Source organism: Panthera tigris, chromosome F3 (assembly GCF_018350195.1).
Source record: "Panthera tigris isolate Pti1 chromosome F3, P.tigris_Pti1_mat1.1, whole genome shotgun sequence".
In the NCBI taxonomy this organism is placed as follows: Eukaryota; Metazoa; Chordata; class Mammalia; order Carnivora; family Felidae; genus Panthera; species Panthera tigris.
The window spans coordinates 16147540-16173535 of record NC_056678.1 but is presented as its reverse complement, the minus strand read 5'-3'; the positions used below and the strand labels follow the sequence as shown (position 1 = coordinate 16173535).

Here is a 25996-nt window from a genome sequence, read left to right as displayed (position 1 = left end):
TTTTCTCATTCTAGAAAAGTGCTCAGGATGAATATTGACATGCTCAAATTAAGTCACAGCAATTAGTCCTTAGCAACAGTTTTCTAAAGGTTGACAAAAATCAGATGCTGTGCAGGGCACTGCAAGAACACAGATGGAAGTCCTTGCTGTTGAGGGCCTACAATCTAGGTGAGCTTCTGAGAATTTCTCACACTCTTTCTTGCTTGATAAAACAAAGTAACCATGGCAGAGAGCACTGGCATATTCCTACTTTCACACAAGCTGAATAGAATGAGCAGTGCTTTCCAGATTCCTATGAATGTGCCTGTGAGACCCCAGGCATTTGAGAAATATTGACTTAAGAGTGAAGTTCTATTCGATTAAAAAAAATCTTTCAAATGCAAATTATCAGTCAAGTTTTATCTTTAACTGGCAAAATACACTTTAAGTATATATGAATGAAATGAAAATACAGATTTAAATTCTTATAATATTCTTGGGCTTGCACCCTATCCTTTTTACCCCCTCTCCTCCTCCGCCCCTGCCTGTAAACTAAGCCCAAATTTGAGACATAGGGTTATGGAATGAAATTTAGCTTGTAAAAGGATAGATTGTTTACCTAAGGCAATTCCTCCATGAGGGGGCGCCCCAAAATCTAAAGCCTGGAGTAGGTGGGAGAGCAATTTCACATCTTCCTGAAATTCAAAACATAATTCAATGTGAATACACACTGAGGGTCCATCGAATGCCGCACAGTAAGCTTAGGTGCTAAAGGGAAAATAAAGCTGAGTTAAAAAAATACCTTAAGAGGTTGACAGTTTAGCAAGAGACTATGACAAGTCACAGATATTAAAACATGTAGAGACATGCCTGGCACTCTGTGCCAGGCCCGCAGCCACACAGATTATACTGATAACGTAAACAGAGTAACACCAATTCAGGACATGGAGATGTGAGCCCAGAAAGGCAGGGTTAGAGCAAGAAACTGTCCTATCACAGGGCCAAGGGAGGAGAACATTAGTAAGAGGGGAATGGTGTCAAACACACCTGGGAGGTAGGACAGCTTGGTGGCCAAGAACAGGCCACTGGGTTTGGTGGCTCTGCAAGTTAATTCATGTGGGTCAATGTGTGTAGATATGTTGAAAGTGTATCTGACAATGGTTCTCTCACCAGGCTACACATCAGAAACAGGTGGGGACCTTTTAAGGAACAGATGCCAAAGTCTCACACTTAGAGCTTTTTATTTAATTGGTCTGGTGTGGACTAGTGGGCTGGTTTTTTATTCTTAACACTTTGCCGTTGATTCTGTTCTCATGTGCAGCAGGGCTGAGAACCACTGGTGGGAGGGAAGAAGCAGAAGTGGTGAATTCTCCATGGACTCATTTAAGAAGCTTAACAATGAAAGGAAGAAAATCAGCTGGGAAACTGATGGCTGGATGCCTTGAGTTGGGAGGAGAAAAGTTAAGGGACCTCACCATGACCTTAAAGCTAATGGGGAGTCTGGGGATTTAAGTTCTCCAATCCTGCTCTCAAAAAATAAAGTGCTTTCATCCTACCCCACCCCTGTTAGTTAATCCCACAAAATGACCTTTCAGGACCAGACTCTCTTGGACACTTGCCATTCTGAAATCTATCCTGGCCTTCTATGGAATCGTCAAGAAACTGCAGATTCTTAGGCCCACATCTGTATAGACTCTTTTTATTTTTTATTTTTTAAAAAATGTTTATTTTTGAGTGAGAGCGAGAGCGAGCAAGCATGAGTGGGGGGAGGGGCAGAGAGAGAGGGAGACACAGAATCCGAAGCAGGCTCCAGGCTCTGAGCTGTCAGCACAGAGCCCAACACAGGGCTTGAACCCATGAACTGTGAGATCATGACCTGAGCCAAAGTCAGATACTCAACTGAGTGAGCCACCCAGGCTATCCTAAAAACATTTTTTTTTCAAAGTTTATTTATTTATATTGGGGGGAGTGAGAGAGAGAGAGAGAGAGAGAGAGAGAGAGCAAGTGAGCAGAGGAGGGACAGAGAAAGGGAAGGTGAGAGAATCCAAAGCAGGCTTTGCACTGATGCTGTGAACGCGGAGCCTGATATAAGGCTTGAACTCACAAACTGTGAGATCATGACCTGAGCTGAAATCAAGAGTCTGTTGCTTGACTAACTGAGCCACCCAGATACCCCCTAAAAACATTTTTTTAATGTTTATTTTTTTTATTGTGAGAGAGAGGGAGCACACACGCATATGCGTGCATGTGGAGGAGGGGTAGAGAGAGAAGGAGGGAGAGAATCCCAGAATCCCAAGTGGGCTCTGTGCTATGGGGCTTGAACTCATGAAACCGTGAGATCATGACCTGAGCCAAGATCAAGAGTCAGACACTTAACCAGTAGAGCCACCCAGTCACTCATCTTTAAAATGGGCAGAATAAGGGTATTTACCTCAAAAAGTAATTGTGAGGATTAAATGTATCAATGCAGATAAAGTACCTACTGCCTCGCACATATAGTAAGCACTAATAAACAGCTTTTATTATCATTTACTTTTCAAAGTCTTCAGTAAAAGTAGAGAGACAAGCCAACACTATTCTGTATCTACTGAATCCTTCATTCATAAAATTAAAAAAAACAACACAAACATTCTTGAAGGCAGCTATACTCACCACTATACCACCAACACCAGCTAAAACAGCAAATATTCTGGTTAAAACAAAAAAAGCAGGTTAAGAGATGATGTCACCTTTAGCAGTGTTGCCAGAATGTAACGCTGGAGCTCTGCGTCATGTATTCGGATAGAACCACCTCCTATCTCATTGCCATTTAAAACCAAGTCATAGTGTTGGCTACGGACCTAGAAGATTCACAGAGTCTTTATGTTAGAGAAAATTTCTCATTTTCTGTTCTACACGTTGAAGATGCTACAGCAATTCAGAGACAATGTATTAACTGTGGGCTCGAACCCGACAATTTTTTCCGAGGTGTCCAGAAGTGGGTCAGACTGTGAAATCTGAACTTCTTTGCCCTTGTTTCCACATTTCCTTTTAAACCGGAAGTACTGATACGGTACCTGTTTGGGTTCAGTGTGTAAGAGGTGGATGTCGCTGGGGTGGGGAGCAGTAAATGGGTGGTGGGCCGACTCCAGCTCGCCAGGATTTTCCTCCTTGGGGAGGAAGAGTGGGAAATCCACAACCCAAAGGAAAGAGAACACAGCTGGGTCACGGAGCACCAATCCTCTTGCTTCTAGAAGGTCAGCACATTCCAGTCGTAGTTTTCCCAAAACAGAGCACTGGGAACAGAAAACACAACCACTGAGTTAACTGCGGTGACAGAGTAGACAGCAGATGACACAACCTGGACTCTATAGTCAGGCTATCCTCTGGGAAGGGATCAGGAAATTAACAGATGACACTCTGGGGCACCTGGGTCCAACTTCGGCTCAAGTCATGATCTCATGGTCTATGAGTTGGAGCCCCGCATCAGGCCCTGTGCTGACAGCTCGGAGCCTGGAGCCTGCTTCCGATTCTGTGTCTCCTTCTCTCTCTGTCCCTCCCCCGCCCTCAAAAATAAATAAACATTAAAAACAAAATAAAAAAAAAATAGATGACACACTCTGAGCCTCTCAGGAGACACAGATCTGAGGATGATCTGACCGCAATGTGGTTGAGAATGTCAGACTCAGCCGAGTGAGTAGGATTTGATAACAAAGTGATTGAGAGCACAGGTACCCCAGCTTGACTGACTTGGGTGTGTCTCAGTTTGCCTACTGACTAACTTCCCTACAGCTTTTTCTATAGTAAAATGGAGATAAATGTACCTACTCCGAAAGCCGTCGTGAAGACTGAGACAAGGCATGGAAGGTGCAATACGACTGGCAGCTATTGTGTTGTCTTCCTTACCGCTCCTGAAGGGTCGTGTGAGGCTCTGATGAGCGCCTGGCACACAGCTGATGCCCAATACACGTTGGTTATTATTAGAGGGGCAGTACAGATTAGAGGTTAGTTTAAGAGTGTGACTTTTGGAACCGGACTTTGTGGGTTAGAGCTCTGGGTCCTCTACTTCCTAGTTGTGTGTGAGCAGATTTTTAACTTCTGTGCCTCAGGTCTCCTATCTTGGAATGGTAGCCATATCAGTCCTTCTCTCAGTAAGGCTGGCATGAGGATTAAATGAGTTAATATGCACAAAGTACTGAGAACAGTGCTAAGAAAATGGGAAGTGCTTCCTGAGTGCTAACTCTGATAAGCAGAACTTCCCTGAAAAAGGGCTGTCAGGACAAACCGTGCCTGGAGACATGCACAGGCGTCGCTTATATAGCCTCTTCATCTTACGTTTAAATATCCACACAGGGTGCTTGCACTGTGACATATTCAGAATGCTAATGCTGTTCCACCTAAGTCTGGTTTCTAGTTCTTTCAAGAAATCCCGGTAGGAATTAGAATGGTACCTTCCTGAGAGAAGAATGCCAGTAGTTTCACTCCATACTAGGAGAGAGTAGAATGGCCAAATGAGTCTGCAGCAGGATTTCTGTATAATATAAAATCCTGTGTAATATAAATTCTGTAAATATAAAATTCTGTATAATATAAAATATAAAAAATATTTTATATTATAACATAATATAAAATATCAATCTGTGATAAAGTAGACATTCCCTAGCAAGTTTAACAGTGATGTTCATGTCTAGTATTCAAAATAATGTTGAGGGGGCGCCTGGGGGGTTCAGTCAGTCGAGTGTCCGACTCTTGAACTCTGGTCACGCAGGGTTGTGGGATTGAGTCCCGCATTGGGCTCTGCACTGAGTGTGGAGCCTGCTTAAGATTCTTCCTCTTTCTCTTTCTCTTTCTTCCTCTCTCTTTCTTTCTTTCTCTCTCTCTCTCCCTCCCTCCCCCTTTGCCCTCTCCCCCAACTCATACTTGGTCTAAAATAAGAAACAAAAACCAAAAAAAACCCAAAACAAAAATAATGTTGATTAATTCATTGAAAAATGATGGTGGCATCAAAACAGATTTGTAATTAAATACCTTTCTTCACTCCACTATTGCAAGGGAGGGGAAGGAGAGTGGGTTACATTTATTTATTAAAAAAAATTTTTTTTAGATCTTATTTATTTCTTATTTACTCATTCATTCAGAGTAATCTCTACCCTCAACGTGGGGCTCGAACTCATGACCCTGAGATCAAGAGTCACATGTTCTTCAGATGGAGCGAGCTAGGCACCCTGACAGTGGGGTACATTCAGCACTGAAACTGAACTCTGAAACTTCTCCTTTGGAAGGAAACAAGGGTATGTATGGTGCAAATACAAATTAGAAGAATGAACTTGATAAAGTACTAATCAGACACCAATGCTATAAAGGAATCATACTTTAGTGCAAGAATGAATTTATATTACACTTGACCTTTCCAGTATATTTTCAACATTCATGCTTGACTTCTATTCCATACTTGTGTATGTTTTACATGGTCTCTATGGCCAAATCCAGTCTTACACAGATCTCCTTAAGCACAGAGATTTAGCCAGAGCGTGGTGGCACTCAGTACCCCCAGCTGCTGCTCCTGAGGAAGAGGGTCCTGCCCTGACCGAGCAGGGCCAGAGATGTCTGCCAGCCCAGTAGCCTTCCAGCATCTCATCTGTCCCTCCACAGGTTCAAAAGTTTGGGATTCCCAAATTTTCCTAATCTGCAACATCTCGAAAATGAAAATATTTTCCACAGTGATGATCGATAGCCCTTTACCTAAGTGGCCTTCCTAATCAGAGCCAGATCTAACCTGTGTGAACAATGCCAATGGAGGCTGGTAGCTGGTGAAACACACTCGAGTTTTGATACAGTATGGTAAGTGCCGAAAACATTTATTAATATAAAAACTCATGCAGAGCAGCTCCACTTATTGAAATGAACACTTTTAAGTATGTATTATATATGCAGGAGAAAAGAGGCATCGTTCAGCATCAACAGCACAGACATTTAGAGGTAGTGCTCCTTACTGCTTTCCTGTGCTCTCCGGCCGTGAGCAGGACCACACCGTCCTCTTGGATCTCCATCAGTCTGATTAGTTCTGATCTTTGCTCCTCCATTATGGACTTAGCAACTGGAGAATTCCAGTTTCTATTGGCTTTTGGGAATACAGGTAAGACTTCCTGTGATAAAGAAAAAGACTTACTCACATTTTTTTTTTTAAAGTGGGGTTGATTTACTTTTCTTGTAGTATATAAAGATTTCTTGTTCCCCACAGAACTGAAGATGGTCTTCATTCCCTCCCTCAACCCCTTCGAAATGATACTAAATGAATTACAAAAGGAATCTCAACATAATGAAAAAATGAAAGGGGATATAAGGCGGGGAAATACTGCAGATTTGTGGCAGGCCGCAAGGGAACAGAATAGGAAGGATCAAAGCAGCAAGACACAGGAAGCTCTGGCCTGGAGAAAATCGGAGCGGCCTCAGCACAAGAAGGAACTGATTTTAGCAGAAGCCTAGAGAGGCTCAGGACTCTTAGGAAGCTTTGGTTTCCCAGGGTAATGGGCAACGACTCTGCTGCTCCCACTAAACTGATCCTACCCATTCACAAAGCCCTTCCGAGGACCCCGTGCTCCCAAACAGCTTTAAAAAAATTTTTTTTTAAGTAACCTCTATACCCAATGTGAGCTTGAACTCATGACCTCCGAGATCACGCTTGTGAGTTCAAGCCCTGCATCAGGCTCTGCGCTGATGGTGTGAAGCCTGCTTGGGATTCTCGCTCTCCCTCTCTCTCTGCCCATGCACACTCTCTTTCCCTTTCTTTCTCTCTCTCTCTTTTTCTTTCTTTCTTTCTCTCTCTCTCTCTGCCCATGCACACTCTTTCCCTTTCTTTCTTTCTTTCTTTCTTTCTTTCTTTCTTTCTTTCTCTCTCTCTCTCTGCCCATGCACACTCTCTTTCCCTTTCTTTCTTTCTCTCCCTCTCTCTGCCCATGCACACTCTCTTTCCCTTTCTTTCTTTCTTTCTCTCCCTCTCTCTGCCCATGCACACTTTCTTTCTTTCTTTCTTTCTTTCTTTCTTTCTTTCTTTCTTTCTCTCCCTCTCTCTTCCCATGCACACTCTTTCCCTTTCTTTCTTTCTTTCTTTCTTTCTCTCCCTCTCTCTGCCCATGCACTCTTTCTTTCTTTCTTTCTTTCTTTTCTTTCTTTTTCTCTCTCTCTCCCTCTCTCTGCCCATGCACACTCTCTTTCCCTTTTTTTCTTTCTTTCTTTTCTTTCTTTCTTTCTCTCTCTCTCTCTGCCCATGCACACTCTCTTTCCCTTTCTTTCTTTCTTTCTCTCTCAAAATAAATAAATAAACTTAAAAAAAAAAAAAAAAAAAGGACCTGAAAAGAAAGAGATAATTTAGGGACCAAAGGAGTAAGGCCCGAATCCTCAAAGGCAGTGAGAAATAGATTTTACCAATAAAAGTAGAATAAAGTATGATGGAAAAAAACAAGAAACAGCTACTGGGACATAAAAATGATTGGTTAAAAAGAATTCAACAGAAGAGTTGAAGAGATCTCTCAAATGAAAAGGACAAAGAGAATGAAGGGAAAGGACACAGAAAAAAAAGAGACATACAATTTACAAAGGAGGTCCGAATAGAAATCAAAGAAATTCCAAAAAGACTACAGAGAATGATGAAGTCAAAACAATTAGTACTAGAAGAATTTTCCACAGATGACAGACATGAGCCATCACATTGGCTTCTAGAGTACAACACACTGAATGCAAAATGACCCAAAGGTACACAAACTGAAATTTCAGAACATGAACAATCAGGAGGCTGAATGCTTCCAAAGGAAAACTATCAGGTTTGCTACAAAGGAATAAATTCATATAAGCATCAGGCTTCTCATCAGTAACAACAGGTACAGGAGAAAAAAACAATGCCTTCAACAAGCTAAGGCTGTGCTGGGTAATACAGTAGCCACCACTCACAAGTACCTATTGAGATTAATTGAAACGAAATGAAATTAAGAATTCAGCTCCTCAGGTATACCAGCCACATTTCAAGCACTGGATAGCTATGCTGGCTAATGGCTACCATATTGGATGATGCAGATACAAAACATTTCCACCATCACAGAAAGTTCTGTTGGACAGCACTGCTCTAAAGGGATATGACTGCCAATTTAGGATTTTATACCAAAGCCAAATCAGCAATCAAATGTGAGGTTTTGAACATAAAGACATTCTTGGACCAGCAAGTTTATCTCTTGCCTGCCTTCCTGGAAGTTACGTGAGAATCTACCTCAGCACAAATAAGAAAGAGGAAGATCTGGGATCTAGGGAAAGTGGCTTCAACTCAGAAGCAGGATGTAGAAAAGGTCAGAAAGACAGCTGTGCAGAAGGTACAGAGTAGTTAGGTGTGGCCTGTGTATGGGAGCTGTGTCTCTCATGCAGGAAGTTAACAGATAAAGTTCAAAATGGAGAAGTAAAAAAAAAGGCAGTACGTAGATGCATATCTAAAAATGGAAGCACTCTGGTTGGAGTGGGTCTGAAGTGGCATGAGCTAGAGCAAACACTTATTGCATCTCATTGTTAATCCTTCTTTACCATTTGTGTTTTTACCTATGTGCATGTAGCATATTGCTAATTCATACACATATTACAAATGTAAGCCAAGTTAGAATATATTAATAATACGAAAAAAACAGGGGAGCCTGGGTGGCTCAGTCGGTTGAGCATCCAACTTCGGCTCAGGTCATGATTTCATGGTTCATGAGTTCGAGCCCTACATCGGGCTCGGTGCTGTCATCACGGAGCCCGCTCCAGATTCTCTGTCCCCCATCCTCTCTCTGCCCCTCCCCTGATCACACACACGTTCTCTCTCTCAAAAATAAATACTTAAAAACAAATAAATAAGTAAATAAATACATTGAAAAAACAGAAGCAGTGCCCATTTCTTCTATAAAAATCCAGGAAATTAGAAAAGTAAAAGAAAAGAAGAGAAGAGGAAAAGCAGAAAATTTAATAAGAGTTCTATCAACTAAAGGCTACTGATCCTGTGGTTTCTAGATACAGATTTCAAACACTGGAAAGATAAAAGTGAAGAAACAAAATTGGGAGATCTAGATTGCCAATTTTGAATTTTGTCAAGGGCATAAAACAAACCTAAAACATTATCTACTAGTACCTCATTTCATAAAAGAAAAAAAACTTCTACGTCAAAGAACAACGAGATGTAATGGATCATTCTTTAAACTCATTTAACTTTATGAAAAGCTTTTTATATTACTCTGACTTTTGTCATTTTGCCTTGACCTATTTTAGAAATCATTTTCCTAATCTTTTTCTTTCTTATTGAAAAATGCCTTTAAGCCTGATGTATGATACGGCGGTGGGAGGGGTGGGGAGTCCATTTTCAATACTCAAATACTGTTTTTGTTTTGTGTGTTAGGTAGGCTTCTGGCACAGTGCAGAGACAAATGTGGGGCTTGAACTCATGACCCTGAGATCAAGACCTGAGCTGAGATTGAGAGTCAGCTGCTCAATTGACTGAGCCATCCAGGTGCCCCACAAATACTGTGTTTTTACATGGTTATGAGCAGTGTTTATTTAATTCTGTATTTTCCTTTTCATACAAATCATTACAACATGAACATTACCTCCATACTACAAAACTCTTTGGAGAAAAAGTTTTAAAAAACAACTCTAGGGGCACTTGGGTGGCTCAGTTGGTTAAGAATTCAACTCTTGGTTTTGGCTCAGGTTATGATCTCACGGTTCTTGAGTTTGAACCCCACATTGGGCTCTGCGCTGACAGTTCGGAGCCTACTTGGGACTCTCTCCCCTCTCTCTCTGCCCTACCCCACTCGTGATTTCTCTCTCTCAATATAAATAAACTTAAAAATAAGAAGCAATTTTATTTCCTTTGAGTTTACTTTATTTAATCATTGCCATATAATTTCATTTTATTCCTATTGTAAATGATACTATGATGAACATAGTCTTCTCATATTTAGAATGTTTTCTGTAAAGCATATCACAGAAAACCAATGACCCAAAGAGCATGATTATTTTTAAAGTTACTGATTCTGAAAAGGCTGAGGCCATCAACAGGTCCAGTGACAAGGTAAGAAGGCCCACCCCCCACTCCCGGTCCTCCATAGTTCAGTCCTACCATTCACCAAGCCAAGAACACACATGTGTCTGTCAAAGGTGTATTCCGGATTTTAAAACGGGTATGGGAAGAGCAATGAATGCAGGCTTTCTTTCAAACCTTGGGCACATGGGGCTCTAATCTACTCCTAACTGAATTAAAATTCCATATTTATTAAAAAATTTTTTTAATGTTTATTTATTTTTGAGACACAGAGAGACAGAGCATGAGTGGGGGAGTGACAGAGAGAGAGGGAGACACAGAATCTGAAGCAGGCTCCAAGCTCTGAGCTGTCAGCACAGAGCCCGATGTGGGGCTCGAACCCACGAGCCGTGAGATCATGACCTGAGCCGAAGTTGGATGCCCAACCGACTGAGCCACCCAGGTGCCCTAAATTCCACATTTATTTTAAAAACTATGGTTGAACTTTCACATTTTGATTAATGGTGAATTGGGATTAGATTAACTTTAGTAATAAAAAGACAATAATAAAAAGACAAAAAATGTTCTGAAGTAACAAGACCTCAAAACTAATGACTGTATAAGAGCTCTAACAATTATTAAAAATATTGGATCCCTAAGAGAAAAAAACTCTTGCAATTAAATCCTTACCTGATTAAAATGGTCAGCTGCCAATTTTCTAAGAGACTCAATGTCCTTCCTTTTTAAGTATTTCTGATGAAAGAAAATCAAAGTAAGCTTACAATATGACGGCTTCATAAACATGGCTATGATATCAAATGGGATACAAATATATTTTGTGTCCTTCCATCACAATAGTAAGATTCAACAGAAGTTTAGTTTCTGCTTCCAAGGGACAAAATTTTAAAGCTTGTAACAGGGCCTATTAACATTCCCCCTCCCCCCCCAATTATGCAGGCCTCACTGGAAATGGCTGTGAATGTATTCCACAGAAGATCCTGTGTGTGTGATATGGAGGGTAAATGTTCAAAACGAATCTTTACAACTGAATTGTGTAAGAAAAAATAACTTTCAGATCAAAAAGAGGACTCAGAATTTGCTTATTTCAGGTCTCAAAATGCTTTTTATATCTTACTTTTTCTAAATCATCTAAATCATCAAGCTTTGTAAGTGAGACGCCCTGACCATCATCATAACTAATATTCTTGGGGCACTAGACTAGGTATGGGAGACACAAAAAGGTGGAGACATGGTTCACAACCCCACACTTCCTATAATATGCATGGGGAAGACCGGGCATACACAAATTGAGGCAAACAATAACAACACACAATATACGTTACACTGAGCTTACCTGGACACATTCATTATGTCTAGAGTATGGACACAAATTACTTTCCACTAAACGTGAGGTGAATAAAAAGTAATGAGACTGAATTCTCATTCCCATTTTGAATACACTAATATGCTCCAGTATACAAACGAGTAGTCTTTCAAACTAGTAGTTTTCTTCAAAGTACTTCTGGAACCCCTCTTATTAAATTACGTTCAGCACAGGTGGGGTAACTCCAGAAAACAGACGTGTCTCATCGCTTCAGGGTCAGTGTTCGCCTAGACCAACCATTCCTTCTCCTGCCCTTGTTTTTCGTCTTTTGCTTTTCACAGCATCACTTCTTTTCTCCTCCCCTGTCTGAACGCAGACAAGACCAGAGCCCTGGGAAGACTGAGAACCAACATGCAAGTGCTGGAGCTGATAGGGGCTGGGAGTCTTTGGATAAACTGAGGCTGGAGCCAGGGTATGAACACAATTTCATGCTCATCACTGGTGGGAATGAGCCCAGATGAAGTAGAGGAGTACTTTATGGCATTTTTTAAAAGGAGGAAAAAAACCTCTAGATCTGGAGTGCAAACTCATACTCACAAGGTTTTATTCTCCACTTACAGTTTTGGGGACACTATTAGACTTCATATGAAAATATATATTCTTATGAAAAGAATTGTTCTTCTTGAAGTTTAAATGTGCCACTGTTGAACATATCTACTTCCCAAATATATGCTCTAGAGAAACAGAACTGTACATGACTTACTGCTCCTTCAGAGATACATATGGCCTTGACCGTTCCTTGGGGTTTACTAAGTGCATCTTGAAGAAATCCAACCTTTGTGTTTCTGAACACATCACTAATATCTACAATCTATAAAATGGGCAACAAAAAAGGGTAAGTAAAAAGTGAAGTGATTTTTATCTCAAAAACGTTTACAAACAAGATTCTAAAGAACCCAGTAGATCTTATTAACATTTATAGAGTGCATTCATAGTGTTTACCATGCATTGGGCACCATGACAAGGGTTAATATTCTAATGTATTATTCATTATTATTAATTCATTTAATCAGTACAACAGATTCTAAGATAGGTACTCTCATTTTTCCCATGTAACATATGAGGAAACCAAGGCACAGAGAGGACACTAAAACAGCCAAGATGACACAGCTGGTGGGTGGCAGAGCCAGAATTTAACCTAAGAAGTCTGACTTAACAGGGGCACCTGGGTGGCTCAGTCGAGTGAACATCCAACTCTTAATCTCAGCTCAAAATCTCGGTTGATGATGGTTCATGAGCTTGAGCCCTGAGCCGGGCTTTGCGCTTAACAGTGTGGATGGAGCCTGCTTAGGATTCTCTCTCTTCCTCCTCCCCCTCTGCCCTCCTCCCACTCATGTGTGCCCACATACTCTCTCTCTCTCAAAATAAAGAAATAAACATGAAAAAAATTAAAAAAAAAAAAGAACCACTATTCCACATTACAAAAGAAGAAATAAAGAGTGCTGAAGTTGACAGCTGTAAGCTGTTAGTTAGGACTTTGTATATTATATATTTTTCATCCTAAGACATCCTAATGCTGCCTATTTATAGACGAAGTAGAACTTCAACTTCTAAGGAATGTGCACTGAGAAATGGGATACAGAAATGTCACCAGCATGACAGACATGAAGGGCTGTTCCTAAGAGCAAATGAATGAGAGGCTTTGCTAATGGAAACTGCTCTATAGAAATATGACCCTTAACCTTAGTTAAAAATGTGTAGATTTTGATACTTTGAATAAACATTTCCATATGTTTGAGGTCTTTATAGGCTAGGGAAAAAGAATAACTCTTTTTAAAAAAAAATTTTTTTTTTAATGTTTATTTATTTTTGAGACAGAGAGACAGAGCATGAATGGGGGAGGGTCAGAGAGAGGGAGACACAGAATGTGAAGCAGGCTCAGGCTCTGAGCTGTCAGCACAGAGCCTGACGCGGGGCTTGAACTCATGGACTGTGAGATCATGACCTGAGCCGAAGTCAGATGCTTAACCGACTGAGCAACCCAGGCGCCCCAAAAAAGAGTAACTCTTAATCATCTGTCTTCCAAGTGTCATTTTAGCCTAAGAAAAATTGAAGAGGAAAGAATAGGGCTTTTTTTTTCCTTTCAAGTTACCGCTAACATCCACATAATTAATAAATTCTCAGTAATAAAAACTTTATAGCAAGAACCATGCTCTTAGAAATGGGTCTTAGAATACAGTAGACAGAAAAAAATTACTACAGTTTTAATGGGCTATTATTCTCTCTTGCTGTAGCTTGGTAACAAGGCTAAGATTAACACCAAAAAATGTAACAGTGTGTATAATTTGTTGTAAATTTCAAAGTGGTTTAAAAGACTAGGACTATGTGGGGCAGAGTCTTGGAAAAGTGAAGAGAGGTACCTTCATCCCAAAGCGAGTGTCGGGTTTATCAGTTCCATAGCTGGCCAACGCCTCAGCAAAAGTCATAGAAGGAAAAGGAACCGCCACAGGATCTTTATCACTGGGCCAGGAATACTGGAGCAAGCCCTCAATTAGACTCCGGATTCCAATCTGGTCTACAAAAGACATCTCTATGTCAATCTGAAACCAAAATAACATATGGAAACTAACTTAAACAGCCATGATATTAATATGTACATATTTATATATTTCTCTGGTTTCAAGTTACCACAGGATTCTGCATAAAAATACTTAATGCGTGGATGAAGGTTGGGGGGACAAATATTACCGTACATCTGTTTTATGTCAGGCATTGTGTGAATGCTTTACAAATATCAGCTTGCTTAGTTCTCATCGCTATTCTCACAGCTGAAGGCGGGGAGAGGCTACGTAACTTGCCTGTGTACATGCAGTTAGTAAATAGTGAAGATGCATTTGATTCCAGGTCTGGCCAACTCCAAAGCTTATGATTTTTGCACTTCACCATACTGATTAACATGGTATCATACAACAATCAAATCATGATAGATTTGATGAGTCCAAAGATTAAACAGATTAAATACCAACATACAGAATTGTTGATTTGTAACGTACGAGATTTGTTTTAAGAACTTTATCCTACCATGGCCATTAAAACACTGTTGGAATCTCTGGCATTTCTTAGTTGATGACTATACTCCTTATAAAACGGACATATGGAATGGATCAAAAATTAAACCATTAGTGTCTCAACTGCAGGTTAGTTTAATTAAACATCTGATGAATAAATGTAATGAGCAGTAAAGCACCGGCATACACTAGAGATATTGTGGGTTTGGTTCCAGACCATGGCAAGAAAGTGAATATCACAATAAAGTTGGTCAAATTAATGTTTTGGTTTCCTACTGTATATAAAAGTTATGTTTAGGGCACCTGGGTGGCTCAGTTGATTAAGCCACCAACTCTTAGTTTCATCTCCGGTCATGATCTCATGGTTCATGGGTTCAAGCCCCATATCGGGCTCTGTGCTGACAGTGCTGAACTTGCTTGGGATTCTCTCTCTCTCCCTCTCTTTCTGCCCCTCTATCCCACGTCTTTCTCACTCTCAAAATAAATAAATAAAACTTAAAAAAAAAGGCATGCTTCACTATAGTGTAGTCTATTAAGTGTGCAATAGCATTATGTCTAAAAGAATGTATACACCTTAATTAAAAACACTTTATTGCTAAAAAAAATGCTAAGCATCATCTGAGCTTTCAGTGAGTTGCACTGGTCACAGATCACCAAAACAAATATAATATTCATGAAAAGTTTGAAGTACTGCAAGGATTACCCAAAACGTGACACAAAGACTCAAAGTGAACAAATGCCATTGGAAAATCCGTGCGGATACTTGCTCCACACGGGGCTGCCACAACCCTCAACCTGTAAACGAGGCGATGTCCGTGAAGCATGCGAGAGGGGAGTGCAATAGAACAAGGTATAGCCTGTGTATGAAATTACGGCCCGGTCTTGAAATGCGTGGCCATAGCAAGGCTGAGTAAGTGAGAGACAAAAGTGAACATAACTTAGTACCTGAGTAAACTCGGGCTGTCGGTCTGGTCTCGAACCTTCATCTCGATAACATCGGGCAACCTGAAAATACCTACAATTGAAAAATAGCACGATTTGAGGCATGATTCTAGGAAGATACACATACTTTTCCCCAAAAGTTCATAGCAGTGCAGTCTATGAAATAAATTAATAATGGTACCTGGAGGAACATAAGAAATTTAAAAATTCTTTATGATGCTCTAATCTAAGCAGATATACAGCAGACCCACAAGAAACTACTCTATACGTTGTCTTAAAAATATACAAGGGCACCTTCTGATATTCATATATTAGACTGGCATGCAAGGCAGTCTATAGTGCTTTACACACGCTCTTTGCTTTGCTTTGCTTTGGCCAAAGTGAAACACTTGTCGCTCCATGGCTTGTGCCAGGGCGTTCCCATTCTCATCTTCATCTGCTGAGACCCTGCATTATCCCAGAAGGCCTCGCCCACAAAGATTTTTTTCCTGTTTCCCAAAACAATATCATTTCAAACCTCTTTATACCAGGTTTGCAACCCTTAACAAACTTATTTTTGGGTTCTATCACAGTTGGTTTTATTTATTACTCTGTCTTACTACATTCATTAACTCCTGGAGAGCGAAACCTATTCTTTTTGGTTTCTAATTCCCTGCACATCTACTAGCATAGAGCTTTGCATATGGTGGCCACCCAAAAAATCTTTACTCAATAACGACTATAATGTTTAGGGTATTTTACAAGTATTTTCCAAATGCTCACACATTTCCTAACTTCTTTTAAGAGATCAGATATTTTGTGTTCCCTTTTCTCCTCTCCACCTCCCTCCCCTTTCTTTTTCTGACAACGAACTACTAGCAATAGAGCTCACCTGTCTAAACCACCAACCATCAGAAGCTGCTTAAACTGTTGAGGACTCTGAGGGAGACAATAAAACTTTCCAGGTTCCCTGGATGGTATTACAAACTCTTTTGCACCCTTTTAATGAGAGAAGGAGAGCAGAAATATTGTTAACAAAATCAAACCTAAGGCCTGGTGGAAGTTAATACTTCAGCTCATCACTGAAATTAAACATTGGGGAGCCTAGGAGGGCGGGCGTCAGTTAGGCAACTGACTTCGGCTCAGGTCATGATCTCACGGTTTGTGAGTTCGAGCCCCGCATCGGGCTCTGCGCTGACAGCTTAGAGCCTGGAACTTGCTTCTGATTCTGTGTCTCCCTCTCTCTCTGCCCCTCTCCCACTCATGCTCTGTCTCTCTCTGTCTCAGAAATAAATAAACATTAAAAGAAAAAAAAATTAAAAAAAAAAAAGAAATTAACTAAAGATCAATGACAGATCATTTCTTGCTTATCCTTTAGTCCCTCAAAAGGCTTGCACATAGTAGGCTTTAAACTATGTTTGCACATAGTAGGTAATAAATGTATGCTTGTTGAAATGATTTTCGAATTCTGTTACTAGCTTAAAGAATTTTGTGCAATTCCTTTCCAATAATTGCTAACTGCTTTTTTAAAAAAAATTCTTTTATTTTTAAAGTTTTTAAATGTTTATTTATTTTTGAGAGAGAGAAAGAGAGAGAGAGAAAGAAAGCTCAAGTTGGGGAGGGGAAACGAGAGGGAGACACAGAATCTGAAGCAGGCTCCAGGCTCTGTCAGCACAGAGCCCTTCGTGGGGCTCGAACTCACAATCCATGAGATCATGACATGAGCTGAAGCCAGACACTTAACCGACTGAGCCACCCAGGTGCCCCTCAAATGTTTTTATTTTAGAGAGAGTGAGAGTGCAAGTGGGGTCGAGGGACAGAGAGACAGAGAGAGACAGAATGTCAAGCAGGCTCCTCGTTCAGCGTGGGGCCCAACGTGGGGCTCAATCTCATGACCCTGGGATCATGACCTGGGCCAAAATCAAGAGTTAGACCCTCAACTGACTGAGCCACCCAGGCACCCCACTGATTGCTTTTTAAAATTAAACTACAGTTTTATAAGTCCATAGACTGTATAAATAGAGTAAATACCAATGTTTAGAAATTTTAATTCTTGGGTCGCCTGGGTGGCTCAGTCAGTAAAGCGTCTGACTTCTGCTCAGGTCATGATCTTATGGTTCGTGAGTTCAAGCCCCACGTTGGGCTCTGTGCTGACAGCTCGGAGCCTGGAGCCTGCTTCAGATTCTGTGACTCTCTCTCTCTCTCTGCACCTCCCCCGCTCATGCTCTCTCTCTCAAAAAATAAATGTTAAAAAAAAAATGTCAGTTCTTAATGAACAAGGGGTTTATTTTTAAGGAAACAATTCATAATTATTAATTTTAAAGAAATGCTTATTTATTTATTTGAGAGAGAGAGAGAGAGAATGGAGGGAGGGAGAGAGAGACAGAGAGAGCACAAGTAGGGGAGGGGCAGAGAGAGAGAAAATCCAAAGCAGGCTCCACACTCAGCACAGAGCCAGGGCTCAATCTCATGACCTTGAAATCATGACCTGAGCTGAAACCTAAGAGTCAAACGCTTAACCAACTGAGCCACCCAGGGGCCCCCAACTTTCTCAATTCTTAACAAAACCTAGGGGCACCTAGGTGGAAGACGGTTAAGCATGCGACTTCAGCTCAGGTCATGATCTCATGGCTCATGAGTTCAAGCCCTGAGTCGCGCTTTGTGCTGACAGCTCAGAACCTGGAGCCTGCTTCAGATTCCGTGTCTCCCTCTCTCTGCCCCTCCCCTGTTTGTGCTCTCTCTCTCTCTTAAAAATAAACATAAAAAAAAAATTAAAAAAAAACACCCAAACCTAGTTAATATGACCATCTTGAGGCAGTAAAATATATGGAAAAAATATAGCCAAGTGAATATAAAAACAAAGTGGTCCAATTTCATAACTAGTAGGATATTGTTAGTAGGCTGATTTAAGGAATATACATACCCCTGGAGTCCTCTTAAACAATGTTGGTGTTTCTATATCCACAAACCCTAAAAAGAGAGAAGCATCAGAATTTAACAAATAGGAATTTGTGAAATATGTTATCTACGATTCAATTCAACAAATCTGAGGCTACATTTTAATTAGGAATTTTGACTGAAATAAGTTACCATGCCTACTGAATACTGATTTCCACACATCCAAAAAGGAAGCTGAAGATTTTCATAAAACCCTATTTGGTTCATGAAGTGACACTTTTGTCATGAAATAATTCTAACTATTTGGTGGATTCTTGTCTACTGAACTGTTTTGGTTTTCTAAATGTTCTGCTAGTATAGTAAAAATAATGTAAACATAGTAGGAAAAAAAACCCAGGACTGAATGAAGAGTCTAGTTTAATTCACAGGACATTTCTGAGCTCTTAACAAATTAGTATAAGCATGATAAAGAATTAAGAAAACTTAGAGATAACAGCCAAAGGGCTGTCCCACCTTCAAGACATCACCTTTAAACGGCTGTATTTGTGACCTAATAGAGAGCTAAATTATGCTCTAAGACACAACACTTGGAAATAAACCTTTCTTCAAAAACTGCTTTACACATTAAATGAATTCCAGACCTCTGGCAACTTGAGACCCAATGATGCTAAAGAGAGGACACGATAAAACTGCTGACGAAAACAGAAGACATGCTGAAAAGCTCATCGAGGTGTCCCTTACCATGTAGATTACAGAGATATTCCCGCATTTTCATGACCATCCGGGATCTCAGTCGCAGGTTGTACTGCATTTGGAAACTGCGCAAGTCTAAGTAGCGGTACTGCAAACGAAGAGCCTCTGTTTTCTATACAAATTTAAAGAGTTTTATGTTCAAACATTTTTTGAATACTAAAAAGATATTTAATGCAGAGCTTGACTTTTCAAAAACTTCAGTTTTATCTTTAGTTTCCACCATTTGTGAATAAATACAACACCATTCTTTTTTATTTATTTATATTTCATTTCCTTTATTTTAGAGAGAGAGATAATGAGCAGGGGTAGAGGGCTAGAGGGAGAGAGAGGAGAGGGAGAGGGACAGAGAATCTTAAGCAGGCTCTGCACTTAGTGTGGAGCCCAACTTGGGACTCAATCCCACAACCTTGTGTCCTTGGGACCCTGGGACCATGACCTGAGCTGAAATCAAGAGTCGGACGCTCAACCGCCTGAGCCACTCAGGTGCCTCTAGAACACCATTCTTAATTCTGACAGCTGCTAAGTTTGTTACTAGCATAGATTTTACATTATTTTTTTTTACTATTATTATTGTTACCTTTTACTGATTGCAATTTGCCTACTCTCACTAAACATTTATCCATTCATTTAAGCCCACAGTTGAGTCTTGACAAAAATATTTGAAGACTTAAAAGATCTTTTAAAAATATACAGCAGGGGCGCCTGGGTGGCTCAGTCGGTTAAGCTTCCGACTTCGGCTCAGGTCATGATCTCACAGTTCGTGAGTTCGAGCCCCATGTCGGGCTCTGTGCTGACAGCTCAGAGCCTGGAGCCTGCTTCACATTCTGTGTCTCTCTCTCTCTCTGCCCCTTCCCTGCTCATGCTGTGTGTCTCTCTGTCTCAAAAATAAATAAACATTAAAAAAAAATTTTTTTTAAATACACAGCAGAGTGCAAACAGCTATGACATTATCACCTGAGTTGGACTACAGGTAGAAGAAATGCAAGGGGACAGAATCTCCATGGCTCAATGCATCGGAACTGGTGAGAAGGTCTGCTTATTTTCAAGCCTGTAAATCTCTGCATCTCTCTCTGTGCTGACAACTTTTTTTAAGTCCTTTTTCCTCAAATAGCTTATTTCTTTGATAATAGAAGAACTGTCACTTCGTTCTGAAAGCTTAGCTGGGGGAACAACTGGATTTTCTTTTTCCTCCCCCACAGAAAGATCAACCCTGTAATTACATTGCTTTTTCTACTTAAAAGATTAAGTTTTGAGAACTTAAATGTAACACTAAGTGACTATGCAATCAATTTAAAGACCTTGTCATAGATCAGTTTACAAATTAGATGTATATACATCTAGAACTGTAAATAATTGTGACAAAGCTCCAGATTATCTGGGTGTAGTCCCCAGAGCTATTTAGCTCCAACAGCCCCTCAAACTTTGGCAAAGAACATCCTAAATTGCAATAATCAGATTTATATGCTTGGGAAGTCAAGGAAATGTTTTATCACTGTTAGACGCTTAAACTTAAAAATGCAGGATCCCCCCATGCCATCTGACTATTTCCAAGCTTGACACAAATTTTCTTTCAAAATGTAAAACAGAAGCAATAAAAAACTTGAAAATAACAGCTCAAGTCTTAAAGGTAGAACCATGTTTCAAGCTGTCTGAAAAAGCAGCATGGGTGTTAAGGAACTGCAACAGCTTAATGCATTGTTGCTATTTCAGAACAGTTCACAGAGGAATAGAAGAGAAAACTTCAGGGGCACCTAGGGTGGCTCAGTCGGCTAAGCGTCTGACTCTAGATTTCCGCCCAGGTCATGATCTCACTGTTTGTGGGATTGAGTCCGGCATCAGGCTCTGTGCTGTTAGTGGAGCTGGGGATACTTTCTCTGTTTGCACGCTCTCTCTCTCTCTCTCTCTCTCTCTCAAAATACATAGATAAACTTAAAAAAAAAGATTATAAAGAAAAAGAACACTTCACAATACATCTACAATAAAACACTTGATTTTGTGTTTTAAACTTTTTCTTTTAAAAACTCTGAAAACACTTTACTGGTTATCAACATTTTCTAGATACTCTATTATTTTTTAATAACAAAGGATGGCACCTTCACGAAGTCCTTAATTTCGAAGGGCAGCTTCTTGCAGGCATTCAGAAGTTGAGCTGATTTAACTTTGATTTCAATCTCACCTGTTGGCATTTTCTTAAAGAGAGAGACAGACAGAAGAGACCTATGTTTAAAAAATCACTCATCAGGACATGTACACAGTGAACATCTGTAAGACACATGCACTTATTTACATTTACATATGTAAACTGTGTAGGTGCTTAGAGCACATAATCCAAAGCATAAATGTATGTGCCAGATTTTGACATTCTTATGCATGTCTGTGGTCGATGTGCTCATTAACAGATGTCTTAACATGACCATCTGCACAGGTGTGTGTTTGTGGTGAAGATTTGGAATCTGTAGGATCATTCGTAGAACTTGCAGAGCTTTTCGTGCCTGATGTCTAGCAGGTGCTCAGTCTCTTGCTGAATGTGCAGACAGTGCAAATATATACAGGTCAAATTTATACACGGTTTCTAAACTACTCACTGGATTCTCTTGTCCTGGAGGTCGGGAAATTACCGTCCCGGATACTTGCACCACAGACTCCATTGGGGCTTCACATAAAATCTTCTTCACAGAAGCAGCGGACTATAGAATAAGAGAGGAAAACAGTTCTGACGAACACATGAACTTAAAGGAATACGTAGTAACTACAGTAGTCTATGATTTATGGAAATAGAAATACTCACGGCTTAACTACTGTCCTTAAATACTGCCATAAATCCTGGGGCTGCCCTTAATGACTTTATTAAAGACTTTGGTAAATGACATCCCCATTTTGACTCCATAGAACACAGCCAGTAAAACTATTAGGTAAGAGTTTAAAAATTTTTTCCTTAAAGGAAAATGAGGAGAATGATGGATGTAAACAATTCCTACATACTTTTAAGGCAACTGTCTCCAGAGTTAGTCTTGGGGGCAGTTAAATCCAATAGCAATAATGGAGTACAAATGAAAGGAATTCTCCTGGGTTAGCTATGCTCTGGATCCTCATTCCTGAAAGATAATTCATTGCTCTTCACTTACTTCAAAGACTAAGAGCTGAATAAATCGTATGTTTCTTAGGTATACAAGCATTTGTAAACATTACAAGAGAAACCAATATTGCCCAACAAGTATCACATGAGCTATTTTTTTTTTAATGTTTGTTTATTTTGAGAACGAGAGAGAATGAGCGAGTGCATGTGAGCAAGGGAGGGGCAGAGAGAGAGGACACAAAAAAGAATCCCATGCAGGCTCTGCACTGGCAGTGCAGAGCCTGATGTGGGGCTGGAACTTATGAACCGTGAGATCATGACCTCAGCTGAAATCAAGAGTTAGATGCTCAATGGACTGAATCACCCAGGAGCCCCTGACACGGGCATTTTTAGTTCATCTAATTTTAATGGTAATTATTTTTTGAGCAGGTAGTACCTTCACACGGCTCAAAATTCAAAGGGTACGAATAAATATACAGTAAAAGTCCCACTCCCCAGAGGTACCCAATGTTACCAGAAACTTACATACTGTTTCATATGAAGGAACACTTCATAACAAACACACATACACACCCCTTTTTATGCAGGTAATAGGACTCTACGTGCTCTTCTGTATCCTGTTTTTTTCACTTGACAATATATTTTGGATTTTTTTCCAGATCAACACATAAAGAGTTTCTTTCATCTTTTTTCTACTATATAGCTATATATACTATATATAGCTATATAGTATATATATCGGCTATAGCGATGTATGTCACTTCTTATAGGAGTCTCTTCTTAGGGGGGCATCAAGGTTTTCCCCCATTTTTTTCTATTAAAAAAATCCTGGGGTGTCTGGTTGGCTCAGTCGGTTAAATGTTCAACTCCTGATTTTGGCTCAGATCATGATCTCACAGTTCATGAGTTCCAGCCCCACACTGGGCTCTGCGCTAACAGCTTGGAGTCTGCTTCGGATTCTCTCTCTTCCTCTCTATCCTTCCCCTGCTCATGCATACACACACTCTCTCTCTCTCTCTCTCTCTCTCTCAAAAATAAATAAATAAACATTAAAAAAATTCCTGTAAACAGGGTGCCTGGGTGGCTCGAGTCAGTTATGCCTCTGACTTTGGCTCAGGTCATGATCTCGTGGTTCGTGGGTTCGAGCCCCGCATCGGGCTCTGTGCTGACAGCTCGGAGCCTGGATCCTGCTTCTGATTCTGCGTCTTCCTCTCTCTCTGCCCCTCCCCTCCTCACGCTCTGTCTCTCTCTGTCTCAAAAATAAACATTAAAAAAATTAAAAACAAAAAATTCCTGTAATGAAGAACCTTGTATTTATGTCATTTGCATTTGTGTAAGGTTAGGGGTAAGATAACTAACTGGAAATGAAACGAATGTTTTGAAACACTTACTAATTTGATATTGCCAAACTGCCCTCTGTAGACTTAGTGCCAATTTGTATTCCCCCACAAGAATGTATGAGTACTTGTTTTCCCAAACACAGTGTGCTATCCATCCAGTTTTAATGACAATTCTGTGTAGTTTTAATTCACAATTTTGTACCTATGAGTGAGGTTGAACATATTTTCATATGCCTATTAAGCCACTTACGTTTTCTTTTACATAAATTTTATTTTCATATGCTGGGTTCATATTTCTACTGGTTCACTGGTCTTTTTGTTTGTTTGTTTTGAAGTAGCCCTTTAGAGAAATTAGCCCTTTGTGATATGAGTTGCACATATTTTTTCCCAGTTGGTCATTTGTCTTAGTGTTGCTTATGATAGTTTTTAGTTTCATTAACAATAAACTTCTGAATTTAAAACCTCCAACATACTTAGCTTATTCTACCACAGCATCAAAGAGGCTTTCAGACAACAGTAGGAAACCTACTATTACCTCATCCTGGGGAATGACAACTTGAACAAGCCCATGGAAATCTCTTAGCACCAGGAAGATGTTCTGCCTGATCAATGAAGAAAATGAACATGTTAAGATAAAATCTCTGCACCCAAAATGTAAGCAGGCAAAACAAATTAGACAAACAAAAAAAAACCCCATGCAATTTTCCATGTTTTTATAATACATAATTATGTGCTTTCATTAGCTACATTCATGCAATTATCTATGTAGCTAATTAATGGAAAAAAAAACGACTTTTCATTTTCTTTTCTTTTTTTTCTTTCAAGTAAATTCCATGCCAAAGGCAGGACTTGAACTCACAACCCTGAGATCAAGAGTCACACACTCTGCCTACTTGAGCTAGCCAGGCACCCCAGAATTTTCATTTTCAATTTCAATTTTTAGCTGCTATATATACTGCTTACTAATGCTACCCAGATGGCTTGCATATCTATCTATCTATCTATCTATCTATCTATTTATTTATTTTGAGAGAGAGACAGAGAGAGAGTGCACAAGCAGGGGAGAGGCAGAGAGAGAATCCCAAGCATGCTCTGCACTGTCAGAGAAGAACCTGATGTGGGGCTTGAACTCACCAACTGTGAGATCATGACCTAAGCTGAAATCAAAAGTCAGACGCTTAACCACCTGAGCCGCCCAGGTGCCCCAAAAGGCGAATTTTTAATTTTCACTGGCTTAAGTCTTTATAAGAAAATTTTACTAAAGTTGGGAACTTTCCACATATTAAAATCCAAAGAACATATTTTAGGATATTGGAAATATCTACTTGGTCATTTTTGAAATATAGCAGTATAAACTCTTTTCTCTCTCTCTTTTTTTTTAAAGAATTTAATGTCTATTTATTTATTTTGAAAGAGAGAGAGAGAGGCCGAGGGAGAGGGAGAAAGAACCCAAGCAGTCTCCGTGCTATCAGCAGAGTCCAATATGGGTCCTGATCTCATGAACCATGAGACGATGACCTGCACCAAAATTGAGAGTTGGACACTTAACCAACTGAGCCACCCAGGTGCTTCTAAACTCTTCTCTTAAAATAAAAGATACAATTTCTAGAGGAGGTCCAACTACTAATTTAATACTTCTACAAACCATCAAAAGATCCCTCAAATTCCAACATTTTAGCATTCAACCTACATTTCTCATACTGCCCTTAGTACCAGGTGGAGGTACGGAAAGCCTCCTCAGATTTTGAGCTCAGGAGATAAAGTCACCAAATGTATGGGTCAAATATCCATCCATTTGGAACACATTCTTAAGGAAGTCCACACAATCTATGTATTTTGGAACTCTTCATTGTGAATTAATGTACTCTTCAGGTACATGCTGGAATACAGAGATGAACAACAAAATGGGCTTTAATCTTAAGGAATCACTGTTTATCCTTTTAGGGTTTTTCTCTACCTAAATTTGGAATAAAATAAGCTTTTTTCATGGTAATGAAGCTTACCAGCTGGCCCATTCCCAATTACTGGTCCTAGGAACTCTTCAACTTTAGTAAGCCAAGGGACATTCAGTCCAGTGGAACACGCTTCGTTATTACACCCTTCAACAGATGTCATGTCAGTGACTCTATTTGGGTCTTTCAAAACAACCCTGAAACTGAATGAATTGTGAGAATCCTGCAGGGGCTACAAAGTTTGTACTGTTCTGACTGGTTGAAAATTAATAAAAGTTTGGAACTGACGGGGGGGTAAACAACCACCAGGCATTCTTAAGCCAGTTTACCTTCGGTACTGAATCCATCCACACAAGGTGACTTCCTGGCCTAAGTGAGAAGAACGCAATTCTCCGCACGTGTTGGTCCGAGCAACAAAGCTACTCAATTCTTTAAAGCAGAAAAGATTAAAAATAGATCATTTGTGAATTGCTTAACAGTAAAGACTCCTAAATTATTTCATTTTAGGTATTTCATGTCAATGAATTAAACTTACAAAGTAAGTTGGAAGTCTGTAATTTGATTCAATCACTATTCGATTTACCTGCAACTGTGTCAAAAGCCAAGTGAATTAATGGTCTTAATGTAAATTTTGCCCTGTCTTAGGAAATCTAAATTTGATCAGATAGCATTT

General features: G+C 39.9%; 1 protein-coding gene across 2 annotated transcripts in view; it reads right to left on the bottom strand.

The window, feature by feature from the left end:
* DARS2 (aspartyl-tRNA synthetase 2, mitochondrial) overlaps positions 1–25996 on the bottom strand; it is a 28969-nt gene that overhangs the window by 1865 nt on the left and 1108 nt on the right. The window contains exons 2-16 of one of the 2 annotated variants that reach the window (XM_007084010.3): positions 25653–25752; positions 23907–23973; positions 21541–21642; positions 21049–21144; positions 18944–19067; positions 18228–18274; positions 16197–16303; positions 15329–15398; positions 13736–13915; positions 12079–12186; positions 10682–10744; positions 5952–6104; positions 3036–3254; positions 2709–2819; positions 599–674 (exon numbers count right to left, since the gene is read on the bottom strand). In XM_007084010.3, coding sequence (XP_007084072.1) covers positions 599–674; positions 2709–2819; positions 3036–3254; positions 5952–6104; positions 10682–10744; positions 12079–12186; positions 13736–13915; positions 15329–15398; positions 16197–16303; positions 18228–18274; positions 18944–19067; positions 21049–21144; positions 21541–21642; positions 23907–23973; positions 25653–25752 — 1623 coding nt within the window. Of the gene's footprint in view, positions 1–598; positions 675–2708; positions 2820–3035; positions 3255–5951; positions 6105–10681; positions 10745–12078; positions 12187–13735; positions 13916–15328; positions 15399–16196; positions 16304–18227; positions 18275–18943; positions 19068–21048; positions 21145–21540; positions 21643–23906; positions 23974–25652; positions 25753–25858; positions 25913–25996 lie in introns of both variants that reach the window. The other variant, XM_042975590.1, reaches the window with a different exon arrangement.